This window comes from Neoarius graeffei, chromosome 18 (assembly GCF_027579695.1).
Source record: "Neoarius graeffei isolate fNeoGra1 chromosome 18, fNeoGra1.pri, whole genome shotgun sequence".
Classification (NCBI taxonomy): domain Eukaryota; kingdom Metazoa; phylum Chordata; class Actinopteri; order Siluriformes; family Ariidae; genus Neoarius; species Neoarius graeffei.
The window spans coordinates 30,678,350-30,705,115 of record NC_083586.1 but is presented as its reverse complement, the minus strand read 5'-3'; the positions used below and the strand labels follow the sequence as shown (position 1 = coordinate 30,705,115).

General features: G+C 41.4%; 1 protein-coding gene across 1 annotated transcript in view; it reads left to right on the top strand.

Annotated features, from left to right (window-relative positions):
• Nucleotides 1-1,699: 1,699 nt before the first annotated feature.
• lamp1a (lysosomal associated membrane protein 1a) overlaps nucleotides 1,700-26,766 on the top strand; it is a 32,611-nt gene continuing 7,544 nt past the window's right edge. Inside the window, exons 1-7 of the mRNA XM_060898670.1 lie at nucleotides 1,700-2,117; nucleotides 16,506-16,621; nucleotides 17,513-17,729; nucleotides 19,705-19,872; nucleotides 20,075-20,274; nucleotides 22,835-22,957; nucleotides 23,052-23,118. Of these exons, the coding sequence (XP_060754653.1) occupies nucleotides 2,063-2,117; nucleotides 16,506-16,621; nucleotides 17,513-17,729; nucleotides 19,705-19,872; nucleotides 20,075-20,274; nucleotides 22,835-22,957; nucleotides 23,052-23,118 (946 nt within the window). The 5' untranslated portion in view covers nucleotides 1,700-2,062. The remainder of the gene's footprint in view (nucleotides 2,118-16,505; nucleotides 16,622-17,512; nucleotides 17,730-19,704; nucleotides 19,873-20,074; nucleotides 20,275-22,834; nucleotides 22,958-23,051; nucleotides 23,119-26,766) is intronic.

Genomic DNA, 26,766 nt, shown 5'->3' with positions numbered 1-26,766 from the left:
TTAATACGTGTAACTTGTATTGTGTGTTTAAGTTTGCGGTATAAGATTATTTAATTTGCTTCAGAATGTGATTGTCTCAGTTCATCTGATTATTTAATGAGCCTTTTATGTTTTATCATTGAAAATGCATGCATGTACATGTATGTTGCAGAAGTTATAACACCCATCCTGTTTTAATGAGAGTCAACCCACAATCAATGAAGTCAAATCAGTCTTATGCCACTTTTCCACTACAAACGCGGCTGAGTTGGGCTGAGCCGTGCCGTGCTGAGTTGGGCTGAGTGAGGCTATTGAAGTTGCATTTCGACTACAACCGCGCTGAACTGTGCTGGCTGGAAGTGGGTGGACACATTGGGTGGAGTTAGCGAAAGTGGGTGGACGTCACGTGATGTCATTAAGCAGCGCAAACAGTGACATCAGTGATCTTTTAAGCGGTAGTCTCACGACCCGGATAGTAAACAATAAACATGGAGTCGTTAGTGTTGCTGGTCTTGGTGCTGTGGCTTGTTGTCACCGACAACGCCAACAGATACTGGCAAGAGCGTATAGATGAGGCGAGGCGCATAAGGCTTCAGAAATTCTCGTAATTCTCCTTCTTCGGGGTTTACGGTGTTTACAGATCCCAGCGTGCTCGCGGGGCATGTGTGGGCATGTGAGGACACTCCTCCTCACCAATCAGTGCACAGGGAAGTGTCTGCTCACACCCCCAGCCTCACTCGGCTCGCTTTGGCTCGCTTCAGCCCCACTTCAAAACGGTGCGAGTTTTAGGGGCTAAGCAGGGCTGAAGCGAGCCGAGTCATGCTGTTCTTTGGTAGTCGAAACGCGAGCCGTGTCGGGCTGAAGTGAGCTGAAGCGAGCTGAAGTGAGCTGAAAAAGGGTAGTGGAAAAGGGCCATTAGTTGAGCAAGTCGGTAACGGTATTTGGTATAATGGCATGGTGATGTAGTGGTTAGCGCTGTCGCCTCACAGCAAGAAGGTCCGGGTTTGAGCCCCGTGGCCGGCGAGGGCCTTTCTGTGCGGAGTTTGCATGTTCTCCCTGTGTCCGCGTGGGTTTCCTCCGGGTGCTCTGGTTTCCCCCACAGTCCAAAGACATGCAGGTTAGGTTAACTGGTGACTCTAAATTGAGCGTAGGTGTGAATGTGAGTGTGAATGGTTGTCTGTGTCTATGTGTCAGCCCTGTGATGACCTGGCGACTTGTCCAGGGTGTACCCCGCCTTTCGCCCGTAGTCAGCTGGGGTAGGCTCCAGCTTGCCTGCAACCCTGTAGAACAGGATAAAGCGGCTACAGATAATGAGATGAGGCCTCGGCCTTAAAACCGGTTCCCGCTGTGACGTCACGCACTCAGGAAAAAAATTTTTTAAAGAGCCTTTAAAAATAAAGGCTCTGCGTATCTGTGCTTGAAATAAAGGCTTCTTTGATATTATAGAAATCCTAAATTAATAATATTTCCATCCTACAGATCGACTATAATTCTTGTTCCGGTACATGAATCAGCATGTGACCCTTGACCCCTTCTGTGAGCAGCTGTTGAATCACATGAGCAGGGCGGGCGGCGCATGAGCAGCGCATTACAGGTGCGTTGAAGGGCCTCAGGGCTGCGTGGGACTTGCGCAGAATGACAAATGAAAGCGTTTCCTGGAAATTATGGTTTGTGGGTGTGAACCGGATCAGAACCCCATCATCATTATTATTATTATTATTGATCAGTCCAGCACGACTGTAAAAGAGTAATCTGGACTGCTCTGTGTGTGTATAAAACATTAGGTCAGGATATATACATGCGTTTTTATTTTAACGTGTTAGTTAAGAAACAGTGGTCACGTGACTGATCTGTATGACTCGCCTGACTCACATGACTGGAACATTCCCGGTGTTGATATAGAGGCGCGAGCGGCGGGTTGTTTTTCTCTTGTGTGATAAACAAAAGCGAGCGCGGAAGCAACGATAAACTACAGACTGCGGGTTTGTTTGTTTGTTTGTTTGTAAGCAGTGCGTGACTCCGGGAAGTGTTTACTGCTGGGAGAGCCTTCATCTGTGCGCGCGCGTTCCTTCTCCACGAAAGCATGACCCCCCGAGTGGCCCCGGGCCTCCTCGCCTTTTACTGCTGCTGTGTCTTGGGTGAGTAATATTCCTGCTGAAAAACCAAAGCAGGACGCTATAAAGAGTCCTGGATTACCTGAGAGATTTTATTGCGCTCTGAAGTTGTTTAAAATGTCTATTTCGCTGTGTGTCAGGGCTCACAGCCTCCTGCTGCTGCTGCTGCTTCACTGGTCCTTGTGCTGTTTATGATGTCATGCATTCTGTTTGCATGACAAAAACTACGCCATAAGTGTCTGTAACCTTGCCAGCGCGCTTCCGACAGGCCGTGTGTGTGTGTTTTCCTGCATAACTCGAGGCGTTGTCCGGCTCCGGACTGCACTAATCCAGTGTATAAACACAATCAGCCTGCTGCACACGTGGCCTGTAATGGAATAAAGCTGGGGGGAAAGTGCAGGCGAAGCTGCGCGAGCGGCGGCCGGCCTCGGGTCACGTGACTGCCTTGGCGCTTTGTGCGCTAACAGTAGTGACTCTGTGACTCTCAAAATGGCTCAGTGCAACACACACACACATACATACATATATACACACACACATATATACACACACACATATATACACACGAGCGCAGGCTCTCAGAATGTGTCCTACAGCCCCGGATATGGAAGCATATTTCTTTGTTTGTGCGCTAACAGTAGTGACTCTGTGACTCTCAAAATGGCTCAGTGCAACACACACACACACACACGAGCGCAGGCTCTCAGAATGTGTCCTACAGCCCCGGATATGGAAGCATATTTCTACCACCATAATAATGAGAAGGTTTCTCATAATAATGACGTAATCTCTCATAATTATGACAATGAGAGACATTCTTATGATGAACACATGATTTTTTTTTTCTTCTTTTCATGTGCTGGAAATGAGCTTCCATTCCCAGGAGTTCACTATATGCTCACACTGAATGCATTTGGGGTTTTTTTTGCTTGTTTTTAGGTCTGTTATTGGCTAAAGGGTGTGTGTGTGTGTGTGAGAGAGAGAGACTGACTGACTCAGTAAACTGTACACACTACATAAGAACCACTTTTTTTATTTTATTTTTTCTTTTCATGTGCTGGAAATGAGCTTCCATTCCCAGGAGTTCACTATATGCTCACACTGAATGCATTTGGGGTTTGTTTGTTTGTTTGTTTTTGTTTGTTTTTAGGTCTGTTATTGGCTAAAGGCTCTGTGTCGTGTGTGTGAGAGAGAGAGACTGACTGACTCTGTAAACTGTACACTCTCTACATAAGGACCACTTTTTATTTTATTTTTTCGTTTCATGTGCTGGAAATGAGCTTCAATTCCCAGTTCACTATATGCTCACTGTGAATGCATTTGGGTTTTGTTCGTTTGTTTTTGTTTTTAGGTCTGTTCTTGGCTAAAGGCTCTGTGTCGTGTGTGTGAGAGAGAGAGAGACTGACTGACTCTGTAAACTGTACACTCTCTACATAAGGACCACTTTTTATTTTATTTTTTCGTTTCATGTGCTGGAAATGAGCTTCAATTCCCAGTTCACTATATGCTCACTGTGAATGCATTTGGGTTTTGTTCGTTTGTTTTTGTTTTTAGGTCTGTTCTTGGCTAAAGGCTGTGTGTGTGAGTGAGAGAGAGAGAAAGACTGACTGACTGGCTCAGTAAACTGTACACACTCTACATAAGGACCACTTTTTACTTTATTTTTTCTTTTCATGAGCTTCCGTTCCCAGGAGTTCACTATATGCTCACTGTGAATGCATTTGGGTTTTGTTCGTTTGTTTGGGGGTTTTGTTTGTTTTAGGTCTGTTCTTGGCTAAGGGCTCTGTGTGTGTGTGTGTGAGAGAGAGAGACTGACTGACTCAGTAAACTGTACACACTCTCTCTATAAGGACCACTTTTTTTATTTTTTCTTTTCATGTGCTGGAAATGAGCTTCCGGAATTCACTATATGCTCACTGTGAATGCATTTGGGTTTTGTTCGTTCGTTCGTTTGTTTGTTTTTAGGTCTGTTCTTGGCTAAAGGGTGTGTGTGTGAGTGAGTGAGTGACTGACCAGCTCAGTAAACTGTACACACTCTACATAAGGACCACTTTTATTTTTTCTTTTCATGAGCTTCCGTTCCCAGGAGTTCACTATATGCTCACTGTGAATGCATTTGGGTTTTGTTCATTCGTTTGGGGGTTTTGTTCATTTGTCTTAGGGCTGTTCTTGGCCAAAGGCTCTGTGTCGTGTGTGTGTGTGTGTGTGTGAGGGAGAGAGAGAGAGACTGACTGGCTCAGTAAACTGTACACACTCTTTCTATAAGGACCACTTTTTATTTTATTTTTTCTTTTCATGTGCTGGAAATGAGCTTCCATTCCCAGGAGTTCACTATATGCTCACTGTGAATGCATTTGGGGTTTGTTCATTCGTTTGTTTGTTTTTAGGTCTGTTCTTGGCTAAAGGGTGTGTGTGTGTGTGTGTGTGTGTGAGTGACTGACCAGCTCAGTAAACTGTACACACTCTACATAAGGACCTCTTTTTATTTTATTTTTTCTTTTCATGAGCTTCCGTTCCCAGGAGTTCACTATCTGCTCACTGTGAATGCATTTGGGTTTTGTTCATTCGTTTGGGGGTTGTTTGTTTGTTTGTTTTAGGTCTGTTCTTGGCTAAGGGCTCTGTGTGTGTGTGAGAGAGACTGACTGACTCAGTAAACTGTACACACTCTCTCTATAAGGACCACTTTTTTATTTTTTCTTTTCATGTGCTGGAAATTATCTTCCATTCCCAGGAGTTCACTATATGCTCACTGTGAATGGATTTGGGTTTTGTTTGTCTATTCTTGGCTAAAGGGTGTGTGAGTGAGTGACCAGCTCAGTAAACTGTACACACTCTCTCTACATAAGGGCCATTAGACTGCAATTCGAGTTTATCTCCACCAACTTTGTTGGAGGAGGTTCTGTTTTTTGCCTTTTGTTAGTTTGTTCCCAACATGACTCAAAAAGTAGTGAACAGATTTTGATGAAGGGTAATTCCACAGGTAATTGACGCAACATTCGGAGGGTTTAACTCTACCCCTTAATGACGACCCCATGTATATCCCATAATGACGACATGTATATGACGCCTTGTCTAAAACCTTGTCTTTAGACTTTTTTTCTTGTAAATGTGTTCTAAGAGTGAACAGTATATACATATACAAGGGTGGCTGTAGCAACTGCTTTAAGGGGTAAAGAGTTTAATTTTAACTGTGGCTATTATAGAAAGAGCAAACTCAAACAAATGTATAATGACTTAAGACCCAAAGGCCATCTTGGACTATAGAGTTTTTCCCAGATATGAATAATTTATTTAGTGGCATGCAGATAACACTGGTAACTGATGCAGCTTGGAGAATTCGACAACTATGAACATACAAGCACAAACGCCAATTTCTGTGAAACTTGTTGCAATTTTATTAAAGTTTTTTTTCCAACTTTTGCTTTTAACATGCCATAGTATGCAATGAAAGACAAACTATGAAAAGTGTTTAGAACTGACAGTTGAGATCATGGAATGTACAATAACTGATGCAACGTTGTTGGTAACTGACGCAACACTTTGCAAATTTACGTATGATTTGATGGAGAGAGAGAGATGAAATGTGGTAATTTTCTCTTAGTCATAATATCAATCAGTGAACAAAGCTACTTGTTGGATCTAAAAAGCCCCAAAGCTGTGATACTCAATGGAATCAGTTTTTTTCATGGAAATGTAAAGAATAAGGTCCATTTGATTATAAAACAGTTTAACTTGCCTGGTGAGGACTTTTGACAGCAGTTTGAGTGCTTCTTTGTGTCTGTTATGGCCCTTTTCAGCTCACTTCAGCCCGACACGGCTCGCGTTTCGACTACCTCAGAGCAGCACGACTCAGCTCGCTTCAGCCCTGCTCAGCACCCAAAACTCGCACGGTTTTGGAGTGGGGCTGAAGCGAGCCAAACCGAGCCGAGTGGGGCTAGGGGCGTGAGCAGACACTCCCCTGTGCACTGATTGGTGAGGAGGAGTGTCCTCACATGCCCACACACGCCCTGCGAGCACGCTGGGATCTGTAAACACCGTAAACCCGGAAGAAGAAGAATTGCGAATTACGAGAATTTCTGAAGCCTTATGCGCCTTGCCTCATCTATACGCTCTTACCAGTATCTGTTGGCGTTGTCGGTGACAACAAGCCACAGCACCAAGACCAGCAACACTAACGACTCCATGTCCTCCATGTTTATTGTTTACTATCCGGGTCGTGAGACTACCGCTTAAAAGGTCACTGATGTCACTGTTTGCGCCGCCTAACGACATCACGTGACGTCCACCCACTTTCGCTAACTCCACCCACTTCCAGCCAGCACGGTTCAGCGCGATTGTAGTCGAAATGCAACGCCAACAGCCCCACTCAGCTCGACTCAGCCCAACTCGGCACGGCACGGCTCAGCCCGACTCAGCCGCGTTGGTAGTGGAAAAGCGGCATTGGTTTTGGGTTTAAAGTACGTGCTTGGATTTGCCAATTTCAAAATGGCCGCCGGTCATGTAACACGAGTTCAGCACAAAAATATTGACTACAGTGAATGAACCAATCAAATTTAACACCATATATACAAAATGAATTTTCACCCTTTGGGTTGACCATTTCGTGGAATTGCCCTGAAATTTGAGATGTGCCAAGGAACACTTGACTAGATTTTGATATAAATCTTGGAAAAAAAAAAAAGTGTGTGGCTCCAGGGTGGTTTTTTTTTTTTTTTAAAAATCTGTTCGACGTAACTCAAAGTAGCGGATTTCGATTAATTAAACTTGGTGGAAAGCTTTGGTATTACTGGATTTTAATGTTCTGTGACTTGGTGGTGGTATACACTGAGTGCCCTTCTACTTTCTAGTAGTAGTTATACTCAAATGGATCTTTAAAGTCGTTAAAGCCCGATTCGAACTGGATCAGTTTTACGTAAGTGGGGTAATATGATTATCATCAGTGAATCACGAACCGCATGCTCCTGCGTCCGGAAAAACGACACCGTCTTCGACCTACTACAAAAGGATGTGTAGAAACAACCTCAGTAAGCATCCTAGACCATATGTCCCATTGTGTTAATACAGTACTGGGATGGTTTCATTTCTCGTGAGGAGAAAGGGGTTTCACACTTCATTTTCCATACTGAAGAAGAAAAAAAGGAAGTGCTGCTCTCTGTGGTCTTCTGCTGAAACTGAACCTCGGTATTGGCCAGGTTTAAAACTCCGGACACTAAAATATAGACTGCATTTAAAAGGACTTCTCCAAGAAGCGATGCTTCTGGTGGTTTTAGGCGACTTACTGACTTCCTACCAAAGGTTAAAAAAGTGTACAAACCAGTTGTACACTTAACCTTGATGTAGAGCCACAAGCCAAACAATAAGCGCTTATAATAAGGTGAGAACAATCAGTTTGTTGTTGTAATGTGAGACTCTGGTGACCTTGACGGCCCTGTATGTAGACTAAATCGAGAAGATACTCCGAAGTCTGTGATTTTTCTACAGAGATCACTTATCACAATGGAAATAAGTTTTTAACTTTGTGTTATCCCCGGCAATATCTACAGTCTTTTAAGTATTTTTATTTTTTTTTAAATACTCGTTTATTTTGGATTTTGTTACGTTTGTCACTCTTATATACTGTATTATTGCCAAATAAATCAAATTTAAAAAAATCACATGCGATCATAAGCACTACAGACCTGTATCTGGAAATCGAATCATTTCTGAACAGAAGCTTCAGTAATGTCATTTTATGTGATTTCTATAAATAAGTTGATGTGAATTTTGTTTTATTTCTTGTACAAGACAGCCGCCTTAGTGATATGGGAATAATCAACGTTTTGTGATTTAAGACTTCACTAATCTATGCTTACTGTCAGTGAAGTCATGTGTGCTTATAAGGCCTGTTTCCTCTTTCTTTTTTGTTTTACTCTCGTTTTACGCTGACCGTAATGAAAGTTTATTCTGGAATTTTTGAGCTTGCACAGTCAGCACTATGATGCAGCAGTTCTTCTTTTTTTGGAAGAAAATATTCAAATGGAAGTGTTACTCGCGTTTTGGTTTTGTGGTCATATAAAGCAGGCCACTATTAGTTTTTGTCCTAATTATGGTTTTATTAGCTTGTATACCGAAATCTGTACTACTGTTGGACACTGAATGGATCTGTGTCGAAAGTGTTGAGTTTGTGCTGCGATTACAAAATGGACAAATGAATCTTTGACAGAGTGATTCAGTATGTTTCAAAGATCAGTTTAAAAAAAAAAAATACACCACCCTACATACTGCACACTATTTTCTAAACCAGCAGAGTAGTGTTTAACAAACACCTGCAACCAACCCAGCGGCTTTGAGCTGGGTGGATTAAGGTTATTGTTTAGTAATTGCAGTGAATCTCACAGGCCACGGCCAGCATATGGGTGGGGTGGGTTTTTTTTTTTTTTCCTTCCTTATAGTTTCAATGTCGCTACAGCTCAATTATCATTTTATGCTTAATGCTCATTCATTGAATATTTTTAATCTCTTTAGCAAGCAGCTTTTGACGTGAAGCATCACGAGTCTTTGAGCAGTCTGCTGGTGTGTGTGTGACACTGACTGTAAGCGTTTCCCTGAATTCTTAGTAACTTGCATGATGGGTTTGCACAATAGTGGCATTGTCATCCTGGGCGGCTTCTTCATTTTTAAGTGTTTTTTTTTTTTTTTTTTAATAACCCTCCGCTTAGGAGTTTGAATGGTTTTAAGGTTATTTGTTTTTAAAATGTCTAATTCATGAAGCGAGGTCAGCTGTACTGTGCAAAAGTCCTCGAGGTCTCGTGCAGAGAAATGGTGGAAAGTAAAGATGACTTCAGAAGTAATAAAAGTAACCGTTTCTACTTAAATATTACTACAGTACCAGACTAAAGGTTGGACACACCTTATAATTCAATGGCTTTTTCTTTTTATTAAGTCACTTCATGTTTTAAAGTAATGATGGATGCCGTTTCTCTACTTAAGGCCAATTTATGCTGACAACCCAGTCCTCGCAGATGGCGTCGCAGATAGCGTCTGCGTAGCCCCCCCACCTTCGCAGACGCTCTGCGCGCACCTCCCAAAAATTGTGACCACCACAGAAGCCTCGCAGACAGTGTCGCAGACAAGAGGGCTCTGATTGGTCCACTCTACATCCGCTGTACACGCACTTCCGCTTCCCTACTTTCCCGGTTTGGTTTGTTTTCACGACCGCCATTTTTAAAAACACGAGCGAAGATGGAGCAGCACGAAGAGCGGTCGATCGAGGAAGTGAGGAAGTACGTATATCTATACGACTCCAGTTCTAGTCATTATAAGTAACCGGAGGATAAACACTCCACTAACCACACCCACCAACTACTCCTAGCGATTTCGCAACTTCGCGCCCCCTTGCGTTGTGGCGGTGAATAACATCGCGCACGCCTATTACTCCCCGCTCAACGATAAATTACAACTGTCTGCGAAAAGCTATCTGCGAAAGCCTTGTCGCAAGAGCATGCAGAGGCCCTTAGTCGAGCGGTTCTTGACGTACTATGGATTACTACAGTTGTGGAATAGGGCTATTTACTGTATATTTGCTATTTACTCTGAGACCAAACACATTAAGAAGGCAAGAAACTCGTCTGCTAATTACCTTTTGACGAGGCACAGCTGTTAATTGAAAAGCATTCCAGGTGACTACCTCATGAAGCTGGTTACGATAATGCCAATAGTCTGCAAAGTGTCAAGGTAAACAGTGGCTGTGCTGAAGAATCTAAAATATGAAACATCTTAGGCTTAACAGTTTTTCTTTCTTTTTTTCCCCACATAATTCCATATATGTTCCCGATGTTATTTCATAGTTTTGATATCGAGCATTGTTCTACAATGTAGAAAAGTCACAATACATAACCTATGAATGAGTAGGGGTGTACAAACTTTTGACATACTGAATAGTTTGCTTCCCCCTCCCTCCCCCCAAAAAATGGAGAAAACGGGCAACCACGCAAGACTGTGTTCATTATTAACCCACTAAAACCCGCTTCAGTGTTAGAAGAGGTAGTTCAACTTGAGTCGAGGCCTGTATTGCCCTCCTGTGGTCATTAGACTTTATTGAATTTTCTCTTCCGGTGTCTGTCTGTGTAAAAGGAAAAGGAGACATTACAGTGGTGCTTCAAAGTTTGTGAACCCTTTAGAATTTTCTATATTTCTGTATAAATATGACCCAAAACATCAGATTTTCACACAAGTCCTAAAAGTAGATAAAGGGAACCCAGTTAAACAAATGAGACAAAAATATTATACTTGCTCATTTTATTTATTGAGGAAAATGATCCAATATTACATATCTGTGAGTGGCAAAAGTATGTGAACCTCTAGGATTAGCAGTTAATTTGAAGGTGAAATTAGAGTCAGGTGTTTTCAGTCAATGGGATGACAATCAGGTGTGAGTGGGCACCCTGTTTTATTTAAAGAACAGGGATCTATCAGAGTCTGATCTTCACAACACATGTTTGTGGAAGTGTATCATGGCACGAACAAAGGAGATTGTGTACAAATGGAGGAAATTCAAGACCATTGTTACCCTCCCCAGGAGTGGTCGACCAACAAATCACTCCAAGAGCAAGGCGTGTAATAGTCAGCGAGGTCACAAAGGACCCCAGGGTAACTTCTAAGCAACTGAAGGCCTCTCTCACATTGGCTAATGTTCATGAGTCCACTGTCAGGAGAACACTGAACAACAATGGTGTGCATGGCAGGGTTCCAAGGAGAAAGCCACTGCGTTCCAAAAAGAACATGCTGCTCGTCTGCGGTTTGCTAAAGATCACGTGGACAAGCCAGAAGGCTATTGGAAAAATGTTTTGTGGATGGATGAGACCAAAATAGAACTTTTTGGTTGAAATGAGAAGCGTTATGTTTGGAGAAAGGAAAACACTGCATTCCAGCATGAGAACCTTATCCCATCTGTGAAACATGGTGGTGGTAGTATCATGGTTTGGGCCTGTTTTGCTGCATCTGGGCCAGGACGGCTTGCCATCATTGATGGAACAATGAATTCTGAATTATACCAGTGAATTCTAAAGGAAAATGTCAGGACATCTGTCCATGAACTGAATCTCGAAGGTGGGTCATGCAGCAAGACAACGACCCTAAGCACACAAGTCGTTCTACCAAAGAATGGTTAAAGAAGAATAAAGTTAATGCTTCGGAATGGCCAAGTCAAAGTCCTGACCTTAATCCAATCGAAATGTTGTGGAAGGACCTGAAGCGAGCAGTTCATGTGAGGAAACCCACCAACTTCCCAGAGTTGAAGCTGTTCTGTACGGAGGAATGGGCTAAAATTCCTCCAAGCCGGTGTGCAGGACTGATCAACAGTTACCGGAAACATTTAGTTGCAGTTATTGTACAGTATGAGTCTTCACCCAAAAATTGCCAGACCCACCAGAATTACTGACCATAGTGCTACCTTAATAGATAATATATTTACCAATGATGTAGATAATAACATTGTAAGTGGACTATTAATCATATCAGTGATCATCTTATAGTTTTTATAATTTGACTGTAATTGTAAGAGAAATGTGACAGACTATAAATTTAAGTATAGAAGAGTTAGGACCGGGGAAGCCATGTTTGCATTAAATGATTTATTAATGCATGACTAAGGAATCAGTTTACAGTGGGGCAAAAAAGTATTTAGTCGGCCACCAGTTGTGCAAGTTCTCCCACTTAAAAAGACGAGAGAGGCCTGTAATTTTCATCATAGGTATACCTCAACTATGAGAGACACAATGGGGGGAAAGAATCCAGGAAATCACATTGTAGGATTTTTAATGAATTAATTGGTAAACTCCTCGGTAAAATAAGTATTTGGTCACCTACAAACAAGCAAGATTTCTGGCTCTCACAGACCTGTAACAACTTCTTTAAGAGGCTCCTCTGTCCTCCACTCGTTACCTGTATTAATGGCACCTGTTTGAACTCGTTATCAGTATAAAAGACACCTGTCCACAACCTCAAACAGTCACACTCCAAACTCCACTATGGCCAAGACCAAAGAGCTGTCAAAGGACACCAGAAACAAAATTGTAGACCTGCAGCAGGCTGGGAAGACTGAATCTGCAATAGGTAAGCAGCTTGGTGTGAAGAAATCAACTGTGGGAGCAATTATTAGAAAATGGAAGACATACAAGACCACTGATAATCTCCCTCGATCTGGGGCTCCATGCAAGATCTCACCCCGTGGGGTCAAAATGATCACAAGAGCGGTGAGCAAAAATCCCAGAACCACATGGGGGGACCTAGTGAATGACCTGCAGAGAGCTGGGACCAAAGTAACAAAGGCTACCATCAGTAACACACTACGCCGCCAGGGACTCAAATCCTGCAGTGCCAGATGTGTCCCCCTGCTTAAGCCAGTACATGTCCAGGCCCGTCTGAAGTTTGCTAGAGAGCATTTGGATGATCCAGAAGAGGATTGGGAGAATGTCATATGGTCAGCTGAAACCAAAATAGAACTTTTTGGTAAAAACTCAACTTGTCGTGTTTGGAGGAGAAAGAATGCCGAGTTGCATCCAAAGAACACCATACCTACTGTGAAGCATGGGGGTGGAAACATCATGCTTTGGGGCTGTTTTTCTGTAAAGGGACCAGGACGACTGATCCGTGTAAAGGAAAGAATGAATGGGGCCATGTATCGTGAGATTTTGAGTGAAAACCTCCTTCCATCAGCAAGGGCATTGAAGATGAAACGTGGCTGGGTCTTTCAGCATGACAGTGATCCCAAACACGCTGCCCGGGCAACGAAGGAGTGGCTTCGTAAGAAGCATTTCAAGGTCCTGGAGTGGCCTAGCCAGTCTCCAGATCTCAACCCCATAGAATTTCCACCATAATTTGCAAATAAATTCTTTAAAAATCAGACAATGTGATTTTCTGGATTTTTTTTTTTCCTCATTCTGTCTCTCGTAGTTGAAGTGTACCTATGATGAAATAGTTGAAGTGTACCTATGAGGCCCCTCATCTTTATAAGTGGGAGAACTTGCACAATTGGTGACTGACTAAATACTTTTTTGCCCCACTGTATATAGAGAATAGCATTGATGGAGCATATGATAACTTTTTAATTATATTCAAATTATTATATAAAAATTGCCCACTGAAGCAATATAGTACAAAACTATAATGACCAACCTTGGATTATTAAGGGATTACAAAATGCCTGTAAGAAGAAAAACTCTATATAGAGAATTTATTAAATTAAGAGGCAGAAAATAAATATAAAAAGTTAACGGGTATCCTAAGATGTAGGAAGGATTATTATGGTAAATGAATATATAATAGCAAAAATAATATTAAAGGAATATGGAATATATTAAATAGTATTATTAAAGATGGCTCTGGACAAATGCATTACCCCAAGTACTTTTTAATGACAAAGGTATCAAAAGTTATAACATGGATGTAGTTGCTAATAGTTTTAATAATTTTTTTGTTAATGTTGGACCAAGATTAGCTCAAAATATCTCTGATCTGGTAGCAAATGATTGTATTGATGTTATTATAAAGAGGAATTCTTGTTCTATGTTTCTTACACCAGTAGATGAGAAGGAAATTATTGATATAGTTAATAAATGTAGTAATAAAATATCCACAGATTGTAATGATATTGATATGAAACTAGTAAACTATTATTGGAGGGATTTCTAACCCATTAATATTAATCTGTAACTTGTCATTTCAAACCGGTACATTTCCAAGCAATATGAAAATGGCAAAAGTAATTCCGTTGTATAAATCTGGGGACAAACACAACTTCGCAAATTACAGACCTGTTTCTTTACTTCCTCAATTCTCCAAAATTCTTGAAAAACTATTCAATAACAGATTAGATAAATTCATTGAAAAATACAAACTACTCAGTGATGGTCAATATGGATTTAGAGCAAATAGATCAACAGAGATGGCACTAATGGAATCAATTGAAGAAATCAGTAACTCTATAAATGATAAAATATGTTGCTGGGATATTTATTGATCTTCAAAAAGCTTTTGATATGAATATCTCATGATTAATAGTAAGATGGAACAATATGGGATAAGGGGAGTTGTATTAAATTGGAAAAGAAGTTATTTGAGCAACAGGACACAATTTGTGAAGTTGGGTGTCAACTCGTTTGAATATTGATTGTGGTGTCCCCCAGGGGTCAGTATTGGGTCCTAAACTGTTCATTCTTTATATAAATATGTGCAATGTATCAAAGATATTTAAGATGGTGGTATTTGCAGATGACACATTTTGTTCTGGAACAAATTTACATGAGTTAGAAAACATAATCTGTTCAGAATTGTGCAGGTTAAAAAGTTGGTTTGATTGAAATAAATTATTAAATCTGTCTAAAACATATTTAATAATTATAAAATAAATAAACAAGGCAATAAATGTACAGGTAGATGGTGTTGATATTGAAAGAGTTTCTAATACATTTCTTGGGGTAATAATGGATGATGGAATTACTTGGAAATCACATATTAAAAAACATACTAATTAAACTATCAAGAAGCATATCTGTGAGTATAGCTAAGCACGTCCTGGACTATAATTCACTCCGCATTCTTTACTGTTCCCTCGTTTTACCGTACCTAAATTTCTGCTCCGTGGTGTGGGGAAATACTATTGCATTCACGTCATGCAATAACTATACTTCAAAAAAGAGCTAAAGAATAATTCAGTGTGCTGGTTACCGAGATCATACTAATTCACTATTCTTAAATTCAAAATGTTTAAAATTCAGGGATATTATAGAATATAAAACTGCCTTAATAATGTACAAAGTAAGGAATTATAAAGTACCAAGGAATATCCAAACAATGTTCTCGGATAGAGAGGGGCTATAATTTTAGGGGGAAATTGAAATTTAAAATTTGCAGTGCTAGGACGTTAAAAATGTTCAGTCTCTCTATTTGTGGAGTAAAGCTATGGAACAGTTTGAATGTAGAGCTCATGAAATGTACAACTATAAACCAGTTCAAAAAAAGGTATAAGGAACTAGCCTGGGCCCGCCCATCCTAAGCGTGACGCAACACGAGGGCCTGTTGCGAGCTTAGTCTGGCCAGGCAAGCTATCTACAGCTCTTCCAAGCTCCCGAAAAATCGGGAACCAATCAACTTTGAGCATCTCCAACGGCCCTGGGTAGAGGCGTGTTCAAGGCACTGACGTAGTAGAACTGCGACCGGAAGCCATAGATTGTTTACAGAATCTATGCCGGAAGCGCTTCATTCACATCACGAACATGGAGCAGCGGCAAGCCTTTAACACAGCGGTAGATGCTGTATTGAAAGCATTCAACGGGAAGTTCTCATTGAAAACGGAGCAAAGAGCAGCCCTGGAGGTGTTTATTGAAAGGAAGGACGTTTTCGCCTTGCTCCCGACCGGCTTCGGTAAGAGTTTAATCTACCAGTTAGCCGCGTCGCGTCGCATACGTCAGAGGAAAGAGTGATGTGATTGGTTTAAGCTTCGTCACAGCCTTTTCTGGCTTCGACCAGTAGCAAACTGAGGCATTTCAGGGAGGCGGGTCAACCACGGGCTCTGGGAAACGGTTGGGCTTAATATCTTGGCCAGACCAAATGCTCGGAGAGCTTTGAAGTCGCGTTAGCCAGGCTAATAAGGAACAGATCTTTATGAGGTATAGGGACGAGGAATTACAATAACATTCTACTGATAATACAAGTGTATGTGGGTATGGGTATGTACGGATATATAAATATCATAATGAGTATTGTGAGTATGTGTGTAATATGCATAATTGTATATAATATATATGCGTAATATTATGGGTGTCTGTGTACGTATGGATGTGTATATGTATGTACTGTATATATGTATTGTGTGTGTGTGTGTGTGTATATATGCATAAGTATCTGTATATATGATTTGGTCGATATTATACCATGTTATGTTTTTGTTTGTTGCTTTTGTTTTCGTGCGTGTGGCGGTGGTATAGAGGGTTAGGATTGGATAAGTTATTTACTTCTTCCTAATCCTTTCCAAACATCATTATGTTACTGCCTTGTGGCTACTCTATTCTGTTTTGACGTTTTGATTATTGCAAATTTTTAAATTTTTTTTATTTATGTCGTCTTTACTGTTTGGAATAAAGCAAGCAATCAATCAATTGCTGCACAAGGGGGTCACACCAGATACTGAAAGCAAAGGTTCACATACTTTTGCCACTCACAGATCTGTAATATTGGATGATTTTCCTCAATAAATAAATGACCGAGTATAATATTTTTTGTCTCGTTTGTTTAACTGGGTTCTCTTTATCTACTTTTAGGACTTGTGTGAAAATCTGATGTTGTTTTAGGTCATATTTATGCAGAAATATAGAAAATTCTAAAGGGTTCACAAACTTGTAAGCACCACTGTATGATGCTGCTGTGTGTTTACAGGATGGCTGACTGCAGCGCATGCTGTAATACTTGAAGTAAAGGATGGAAATTCAACCTGCATCAAAGCTGACCTCTCTGCCAACTTCACCATCACATACCCCATCGTTAATGGGACGGTATGTGTACACATGCAAATGTAATACCAATGATACCTGGACTGTCTAATTAGAGCGCGTCATTGTTATTAATCATCAATAATTATGTAGTGCTATTTGAATCAGCATTGCTTTTCCAAACAATATCTCATCTCATTATCTCTAGCCGCTTTATCCTATTCTACAGGGTCGCAGGCAAGCTGGAGCCTATCCCAGCTGACTACGGGTGAAAGGCGGGGTACACCCTGGACAAGTCGCCAGGTCATCACAGGGCTGACACATAGACACAGACAACCATTCACACTCACATTCACACCTACGGTCAATTTAGAGTCACCAGTTAACCTAACCTGCATGTCTTTGGACTGTGGGGGAAACCGGAGCACCCGGAGGAAACCCACGCGGACACGGGGAGAACATGCAAACTCCACACAGAAAGGCCCTCGCCGGCCACGGGGCTCGAACCCGGACCTTCTTGCTGTGAGGCGACAGCGCTATCCACTACACCACCGTGCCGCCCCCCCAAACAATATTATTTTGGTAATATTTATTTAACCGAATCTGCTTTAGGGCTTTATTAAACATTCATAACATGTATGTTTATGATTCGTTTCTCTTCATCCCATACAGATGTGATTGACGTTTTTATTGCTTATTGTCAATGTTCGCTTTTCCAAAAATAAGGCTGTTCATGTGTTTATGAAGATTCTACGAAATTACTTTAAAGTGTTATTCATACACAGGTCCAGTTTGTGTCTTTGAATTCCAATATGTTGATCACATGACGGTTAACGTTAGCTGCTTAAACAGGATGATGTGTGATTGTTTTTTTTTTTTAAACATGTTTAAGTGCTTTTCTGAGTTTCACTTAAATAAAACACTGTTAATATGCGTGTCTGTTACTGTGACTAGAATATAGTGGTTGTGCCGCTCCCTGGATCAGCAGTACTGGGAAATCGCAGCTCCTGTGGAAAATCCGGAGTCTCTCCGAACGTGCAGGCTTCCTTCGGCGACGGTCACTCTCTGGACCTGGTGTTCTCCAGAAATGACCAAATGTATCACGTGGCCAGCCTTAATCTGACCTACAACCTGAGTGACAACGCCACCTTTCCTCAGTCCTCCAGCAAGAGTATGAAACATCACACTCGCTCTTCTGTTATGTAATTTAATATAATTGTACTGCATTCTGCTCTATAATAGTCTCAAATAAAGTGAGTTTTATTTCAGGAAGGAGTTCAGAGGATTCACAATTATCACGTTTCTGAGAGCTTTAAAGGGGAACTAAAGTCATTTTTAATCTTGCTTTATTTCTTAATTAACGTGTTATTCAGTGACGTTTTCGGTTTTAGTGACCTTATATTGTGCCTCGTATTGGCAACTAATTGCAATTAAATATTATACTTATCGGCCTATTCGGTTTTTAGCCGTGTTGAATTTAGTTCGTTTGGTCCACGGCAGGCGTCGCTTATCCGCGCGATCTTCACGAGACTTGTGCGAGACTTCGAAATGTGAAGTGTCAGCGGTGCCATTTTGAAAACTGTTTCCCAAACGAAATATGGCACAGAAACGAGTTTAAATGGCGATTACTGGCTACTTTTTTCGAACTTTCTTGATTGCTAACAAAACTTCCGGCTTGATTACATCAGCATTCGAAAGAGGGCGCGCGTGTCTTGATAACCCCTGTGTCCGAAATCGCTCCCTACTCACTATATAGGGCACTATATAGTGGGGACGCCATTTTGTAGTGCTGTCCCTCACCTTAGTGAGGATTATTTACACCCTATGCAGTATAGTGCACTCAAAGTATCCCACAATGCATCACTAAAAGTAGCTACAACGATGGTCACTAACCAAAGCATCATGCATTGTAGTCGCACTGAAAGAAATCAAATTAAAAGTCTCAGATTTGATTAAATAAAAGGCAGCAGCAAAGAAGAAAGTATTCAACCTTGATTTAAAAGAACTGAAAGATGCAGGTACTTTGTATTGATTAATGTGGGAAATGCGCTCCGTATAATATGGATTTATCACAAAAACACTTGCATGTATTTATAATTTTGAAAACCCACCAGCCGACTGATCTGGCACGTTTTATGCCTCAGTCACAACCGGCCGTACGTGCTCCTACGGCCGGTCTATGTGCAAGAAACGTACGGAGGGTGCGCGTGTGACGTGCTGATTTTCAAGCTGTAAACTGGCCGCAGACTGGCCGCAGAGGTTCTTTGTCATGTCAAACAAACTCTACGGGCGCTTATGTTTTCTTCAGGTTGCAAGGCAAACTTGGGGCCAACGTGCGTCTTTCTCCATGAACAAAAAAAAAACGCAGCGATTTGGGAAACGCCAAAAAATCGTACGTCCGGTTGTGACCTAGGCTTTTATTGTGCGACAGTAATGACGTCAATACCAGCATGATGGACTAGTGTCTGAAAAACTTTTTTTTTTTTTTCCATTTTCCCAATGAGCTCACTATATAGTCCTCCTATGTAGTAATTCCCTATATAGTGAGGAGTGAGCGATTTCGGACACAGGGAACGTTGGCAGATGTTGATCACTTTGATTTCCGCTGTATGTTTTACCCTACGATGTCTCGCACAGGTCTCAACAAATCTCGTTTACGGCTGTTGCTTTGACATATGGACTGATGTATTACAGAGCATATTTCGAACACTCATAACTTGCTATAGCAGCGACAAAATAGCGATCAGAAATGCATTCCTGTGTTTAATAAAATGAGAAATGGAGTTTTGATGATAAAAATTGCCTTCGGTTCCTTTTTATTTTTATTTATTTATTTTTTTTTAGTCCCAAGTCATTTATAATTACTTGAGTGATGATCACAGCATTATGGGGCATGCTGTTCTATAAAAACAAACAATAGTGAGCCTCTTACACTATAGTGAGACAAATGGCACTCTTTACAACCATGCTGAGCAGAAAAGCATCCCCGAATGTCTAGCATGTCGAACCCTGAGGCAGATGGGTTACAACAGTACACCATCATCCAAGAACAGGAACCTGAGGCTACAGTGGGCACAGGCTCTCTGAAACTGAAAGACCAAGTGACTGTTGGCTGAAATTAACGTGAGTGTCTCTGATCTGTGCAGAGGTTATGGTGTTGAGTACAAACAGCTCTCAGATCTCAGCAGTGCTCAACACCACCTACAAATGTCAGAGCTCCAGTTCAGTCAATCTGGGAGGCCCTGGAGTGAACATCACATTCTTCAACATCCACCTGGAGGCCTACATGCCCAGCGCCAACCTGAGTACTAACGGTACTGGAGTGCTGTTAAATCACTCTGCTGTTTATAGTGATAGTGGTGTCTTCTTAATCCTGTTTCCTTGACTTTGTGATCAGTGTGGTGGTGTCTCTTAGGCACATGATCTCGCTGCACATCATTTTTTTTAAGTTTATTTAAAGTCTTTGTATGATGATGTAAATTGTGTAATGAGCTAAATGTTTTTTGCATCTTTCAGAGACGGTCTGTTCAGCTGATCTACCTATCCCCACGACTACACCCATCACCCCAACCACCACTATCGCTCCAACTACCCCCGTCACACCATCTAACCCGGAGCCTGGCAATTACAGCGTGAGCACCAACGGCACGGTCTGTCTTCGGGCCAGAATGGGGCTGCAGCTGAATGTCACTTATGTCTCCAAATCTCAGAATAAAGTAAGGACACAGAAATGACTTCAGTCTTTGCGGGGGGAGGGGAGTCATCTTGTCCTTGGCATAATGTGCACTACAACCTCAATTATTGGCAATCCGAACAATGTTTATGGGCATAGACCAACTCTTTGCCCTCATAATATCAGGGGGTATTCCAAGTACGTGGTTCAGTGACAAACCTGGTTAAGTTAACTCTGAGTAAGTGGTAACCCTCCTAATCAAAGAGCCCTATGGCTTCATTCGCCTAACAAAACAAAGCCATGGGGCTCTTTGATTATATTACATTAAAAATTTGCCGTCAGTTCTCCTTTAATCAAAACTCTATCTCATTAAATATAGGAATGCGTTTCTGATCGCCATTTTGTCGCTGCTATAGCAAGTTATGAGTGTTTGACATATGCTCTGTAATATATCAGTCCATATGTCAAAGCAATGGCCGTAAACGAGATTCGTTGAGACCTGTGCGAGACATCGTAGGACGGAAGTAAAACGTACAGCGGAAATCAAAATGACCAACCCTGTGTTCGAAATCACTCACTCACTCGTTCACTACTCCTCCCTATATAGGGAATTACTATATAGTGAGCTCATTGGTAAAATGATTTAAAAAAAAAAAAGTTTTCAGACACTAGTCCATCGTGCTGGTATTCGCGTCATTACTGTCGCACAATTAAAGCGTGCCGGATCAGTCGGCTGGTGGATTTCGAATGCTGATGTAATCAAGCCGGGAGTTGTTTGTTTTGATAGCAATCAGGAAAGTTTGAAAAAAGTAGGCAGTAGTAATCATTTAAACTCGTTTTTGTGCAATATTTAGTTTGGGGAAACAGTTTTCAAAATGGCGGCGCTGACACATCACGTTTCAAAGCCTCGTGAAAGGTGTCGCTTATTCGCGCGATCGCTGTGGACCAAACGAACTAAATTCAACACGGCTAAAAACTAAACAGGCCAATAAGTATAATATTTAATTGCAATTAGTTGCCAATACGAGTCACGATATAAGGTTACTAAAACGTAATTGAATAACACGTTAATTAAGAAATAAAGCAAGTTTAAAAATGACTTCAGTTCCCGTTTAATGGCATTTAGCAGACGCTCTTGTCCAGAGTGATGTACAACACAGCCTGGGCAGCAGTTGGGAATTTGGGCATTTCAGCCATTCCTGCTGGTCCAGGGGCTTGAACCGGCAACCTTTTTATTCCAAAGCGGCTTCTCTAACCATTAGACTATCTTCAAATTTATCACTTACTCCAAGGTAACTGAACCATGTACTTGGATTATTCCCCAGATGTGTGCGCTTGAGCCATCCAAAAAGTGCATCATTTTAATACTATTAAAATTTTCGTAACATGTTCGAAGGTGGAAAAAAAATCCAATCCCCTACGTTTTCTTGCCTAATATACACTATATGACCAAATGTTTGTGGACCTCGTACTCCTGTGCTTTTTGATCATCCCATTCCAGATTTAATCTCCTTTTGCTGTTCTAATAACGTCCACTCTTCTGGCACTAGATTTCCAACCACAAGAGCGTTAATGAGCTCAGGCACTGATGTTGATGAGGTCTGGGCTGCAGTCCAGTTTCAGTTCACCTCAAAGGTGTTCAGTGGGGTTGAAGCGCAGGACACTCGAGTTCTTCCGCCTTCATCAGCGTTGGTTAACCATGTCTTCATGGAGCTCCCTTTGTGCACAGGGGCATTGTGATGCTGGAACGGGTTTGGGCCTCTCGGTTCCGGTGAAGGGAAAATTGTAAAGCTACAGTATACGTAGACGCGGTACCATCATGTGCTTCATATATGTGGCAACAGTTTGGGAAGAACCACATATTGGTGTGATGCTCAGGTGTCTACAGACCTTTTGGCCATAAAGTGGAAGAGTATCAAAATACAGTTTAACACAATGGTTGACAGCATATAGTGTAGTATATCTGGGTTCTACAATGTCGTTCTGTTATACTCAATGTGGTGAGTATACAGTACCAGTCAAAAGTTTGTACACCCGTATTCATTCAGAGTTTTTTCTGTATTTTGACTATTTTCTACATTGTAGAACAATACTGAAGACATCAAAACTATGGAATAATTCCATCTACGTTCCATATGTTATGTGGGAAAGAAAAGTGTTTAAAAAAGAAAGTTTGATATTTTAGATTCTTCAAAGTAGCCACCGTTTACCTTGACGCTTTACACACTATTGGCGTTATCTTAACCAGCTTCATGCGGTAGTCACCTGAAATGCTTTTCAGTTAAGTGTGCCTCATCAAAAGTTAATTAGTGGGCGAGTTTCTTTCCTCCTTCACGCATTTGAGATCAAACAGTAAATAAATAAAGTAAATGGTCCTATTCTACAACCGTAGTAATCCGTCTTATGTCAAGAACCGCTCAACTAAGTAAAGAGAAACATCCATCACTACTTTAAGACATGAACTGACGCTTTTTTTTTTAAATTAATAAAAACCATTGAATTAGAAGCGGTGTCCAGACTTTTGTCCGATACTGTGTATAGTGAATGTTTTGACCACCACTGATTTGTAATGGCTAAACTTTTTGCCCTCGATACAATTCCAGTCTGTTGCAGTGGTGGTGAACGTGCAGCCTAATGTGACGTCGTCTTCTGGGTCGTGTGAATCTACAACTGCTACTCTGCTGCTGACTGGAGATCTCGCCAACCTCACGTTCATGTTCACACTGGTGAGGGTCTCAAACACACTCGCACAAACCTGTCCTCACACCTTCTTCCTCGCTCTTCCACAACAAGTTCTAACACTTGTCTTCATTTCCACAGAACACCACCACCAAAAAATATCAGCTCAGCGCCTTGAATATGTCAGCAGCTTGGCAAGATATGGCGGGTAAGGAAGAGGGAGGGTACCATAGTGTCCCGTGTAATAGTTAATACTGTGTGTGTTTTTACTGATAAGGAACCTCCACTTCCTTTTACAATTGCATTTGGATCCATTCAGCTGACTGACACCAAGCCTTCTCACACCAAATTGGATGCGTTTTATTTCGAACAGCGATAGTTTAGTCTTCTATGGGATGAAGGCATCTCTTGAAGCCCCATCTTGGGCAGTAATACAACTTTACGTGACTAATTGAAATTGGCAAGGTGTAGTTCCAAGGAAGAGTTTGTCATTGTGTTTTAAGTGTACAACACAGAAGATACTAGCAGCCACAGGCTACATAAAAGACCCACTGTTTGACTTCATAAAACCTTTTTTTTTTCTTATATAAATATACAGCGTGTTTTGAAGCACCTGTGGTGGGAGTTTTTTTTTTTTAAACACCACCCATACAGTCAGGCCCATAAGTATTTGGACCATGAAATGCTCTTTGTAATTTTGCTTTGGTACACCACCACAATGGTTTTGAAATAAATCAGTCAAGATGTAGACTTTCAAAATTAAGTGTAACACTTTTGCGTTAACCATTTTCAGATTCCCCCCCCTTTTAAAGGGCATATCACGGGTAAATTCAGGAGCAAGATCAATGTAATTCTCCTATTTTATATTAAACTTTGGTCAAATATCTGTCACATTCTGCATTTTGTGCAATTTTTTTTACCTTGCGCAATACCAGAAAAATTCAGCTGAAATCAAGCCATTTGAGGCGAATTGGTCCGCCTCTGAAAAAAATTGGCATTTGGATTTCCTGGGAAACATTGATTTTCGTGACGTCGCGTGCGGGACGCCTCCCTCTGAATCCTACGTCAGCGCTGGTTTGTTTATGAGAAAACGACCTGGTGGTTTTCTGCAAATTTCTTCAACGTTATCGCATAATTATTAAAATGGTGAACAGATGTATCGTAGGAGGGTGTAGCAACACCAATCTTGATGGGATTAGTACTCATCGTTTCCCAAAAGACCGGACAATGAGAGAGAAATGGGAGTGCTTGGTCTACACAGGCTGTGCACTGAAACCGTGCAGAGCTCGCGCAGCCTGCTGGCGCTTCCGCAGGTAACGTCATGAATCTGGCTCCAGATGCGTTTTTATTTTTTTCTGCTGTAGACAGATGGCCTTGTGCGAAATTACCCTTCTGGATGAGTGTGTAAAGGGACATACTTTCATATAAAACAAAATGAAATTGGTCCAGAATGTGCACTTTAAGGCAAGGAAATGGAATGTTCTTAAATGGCCGAGTCAGTCACCTGTATATGGCTCTTTCTACGATCAGGGGTTACAAATGGCATAGGGCAGGTTTGTGGTTGTGTAGCATGAGTGAGAATAAATAGAAATAAAACCCAAATATATTTTTGTGGTCATTGTATGTCTGTTAGATAGTATTGATGAAATGAGCAAAGTATATTGTGGGGGTGGGTTTTTAAATCAATGTCTTCGTCAAATAATGCGCTGTTTCGGAAACCCGTTTTGTGACAGAGTTGGTGCGGGCATTTCAATGAAGTGTCACTCCTAATAAGATAAAAATTTTACTCTAGTGTACTCATGGAAAGGCTTAAACTCGAAGTTAAACACTGGAAAAATATTTTCATTGTAACTCTTCCCAACTCCACGTGAGCACCGATCAAAAATTGCATCGCATGCGTAACATCCTCTGTCCATCTAAGTTCAGATAGTGTTTTAAAAGGCTATTTTTAAAATAAAATAAAAGCCAGGTGCGGCACGGTGGTGTAGTGGTTAGCACTGTCTCCTCACAGCAAGAAGGTTCTGGGTTCGAGCCCCGTGGCCGGCGAGGGCCTTTCTGTGCGGAGTTTGCATGTTCTCCCCGTGTCCGCGTGGGTTTCCTCCGGGTGCTCCGGTTTCCCCCACAGTACAAAGACATGCAGGTTAGGTTAACTGGTGACTCTAAATTGAGCGTGGGTGTGAATGTGAGTGTGAATGGTTGTCTGTGTTTGTGTCAGCCCTGTGATGACCTGGCGACTTGTCCAGGGTGTACCCCGCCTCTCGCCCGTAGTCAGCTGGGATAGGCTCCAGCCTTCCCACGTCCCTGCACGGGATAAGCAGCTACAGATAACGGATGGATAAACGCCAGGTGTATGCTTATTAAACGGATATAAATCTGACTGCTGTCGAGTGTTTTTTGGCAAAAAATTCTGATAAGTTTCTTTTATTTGGATTTAAATGTCCAATTGTAACCCTCCGTCCAACTGTTATGCGTGAAACAAGTGCCCGCTAATTCCTACTTGGACGTGTTAAGACTGCGCTAACTAGGCCATGGGGCTCTCCAGACACACGTCACTGCGTGAGACACCTGGGATGTGTGTAGTGGCGGCAAGGAAGGTGAAAGTCATAGTCTGTCCAACAAAATTACAACCATGTTCCACACTTTATGCATCAGTGACTCCTGTAGTTTCAATTCATAAATGTTTTTATAAATAGAATAGTGTTTTATTATTTTTTTATTTCTCAGGTTAAATAACCTTACAAGGTACATTTGAGTGAGTGTGTTATCAGTACTCTGGCTCGAATAGTTTTTCCTGGGTAAAATCTCCATGAAATTTTGTTAAAACTGTTCGAGCCAATTTATGCATTTTGATTTATTTATTTTTTTTAAACTGCATGATATTTGAAGTCGTTCCCCCCCCCCCACCGGTATGAAGAGTTCCTGTATTATTATTTCCCTATGAGAAATCATGACTGACTATTTTTGTAAGTCTTTTGGCTCAAAAATGAGTGTCCAGGTTATACACGTGACTCCTTCAACGTGGTCTCCTGTACAGCACAGTGGGAGCGTTATCTCCCCCTTATAAGTGTGTATGTATGCATGCATGCATACCAGGGTGCTATAACTATTAATTATAACCCATATTTAAAGCTCTCCTTGCAGTTTTAAAGTGCATATCCTGGACCAATTTAGTGTTTTTTTTTTTTTTTTGTTTTTTTTTTTTTTTATATATATATATATATATATATATATATATATATATATATATATATATATATATATATATATATATATATATATGAAAGTATGTCCCTTTACACACTCGTCCAGTAGGGTAATTTTGCACAAGGCCATCTGTCTACAGCAGAAAAAAATAAAATAAAACGCGTCTGGAAAAATCCCAAGGGAGTCTGGAGCCATATTGATCCAGATTCGTGATGTCACGTGCGGATCCGCCAGCAGGCTGAGAGACAAACACAGGAACACCTAATTTAGAGTATAGTCTCTCTTATTTCTTACCCTGGCAACAGTCAACTTGCGAATTGCCGAGTTTCTTGGTCTTTTTTCGGCTCTGCTTGGTCCTCGGCTTCGAGGGCGTCAGTGGATGCGGCACTTCGACCTCTGTCAGGGGAGACGAACACGGCTGGCTCCTTTGGCGACGGTGTTGCTTTGGGCATTCTAACAGATGGAACTGCGTCTTTTTTCAGATCAAGTTGCTTCTTGAAGCCCATTTCCAACTGCAAATGGTTCTCAAAGTCGTCGGGCTTTATGAAGTGAGCCCCACATATGATGCTGTTGCCAGTTTTTCCGGGTGCCTCGCAAGAAGCGCTCCCATTTCTCTCTCGTTGTCGGGTCTTTTGGGAAACGATGAGTACTA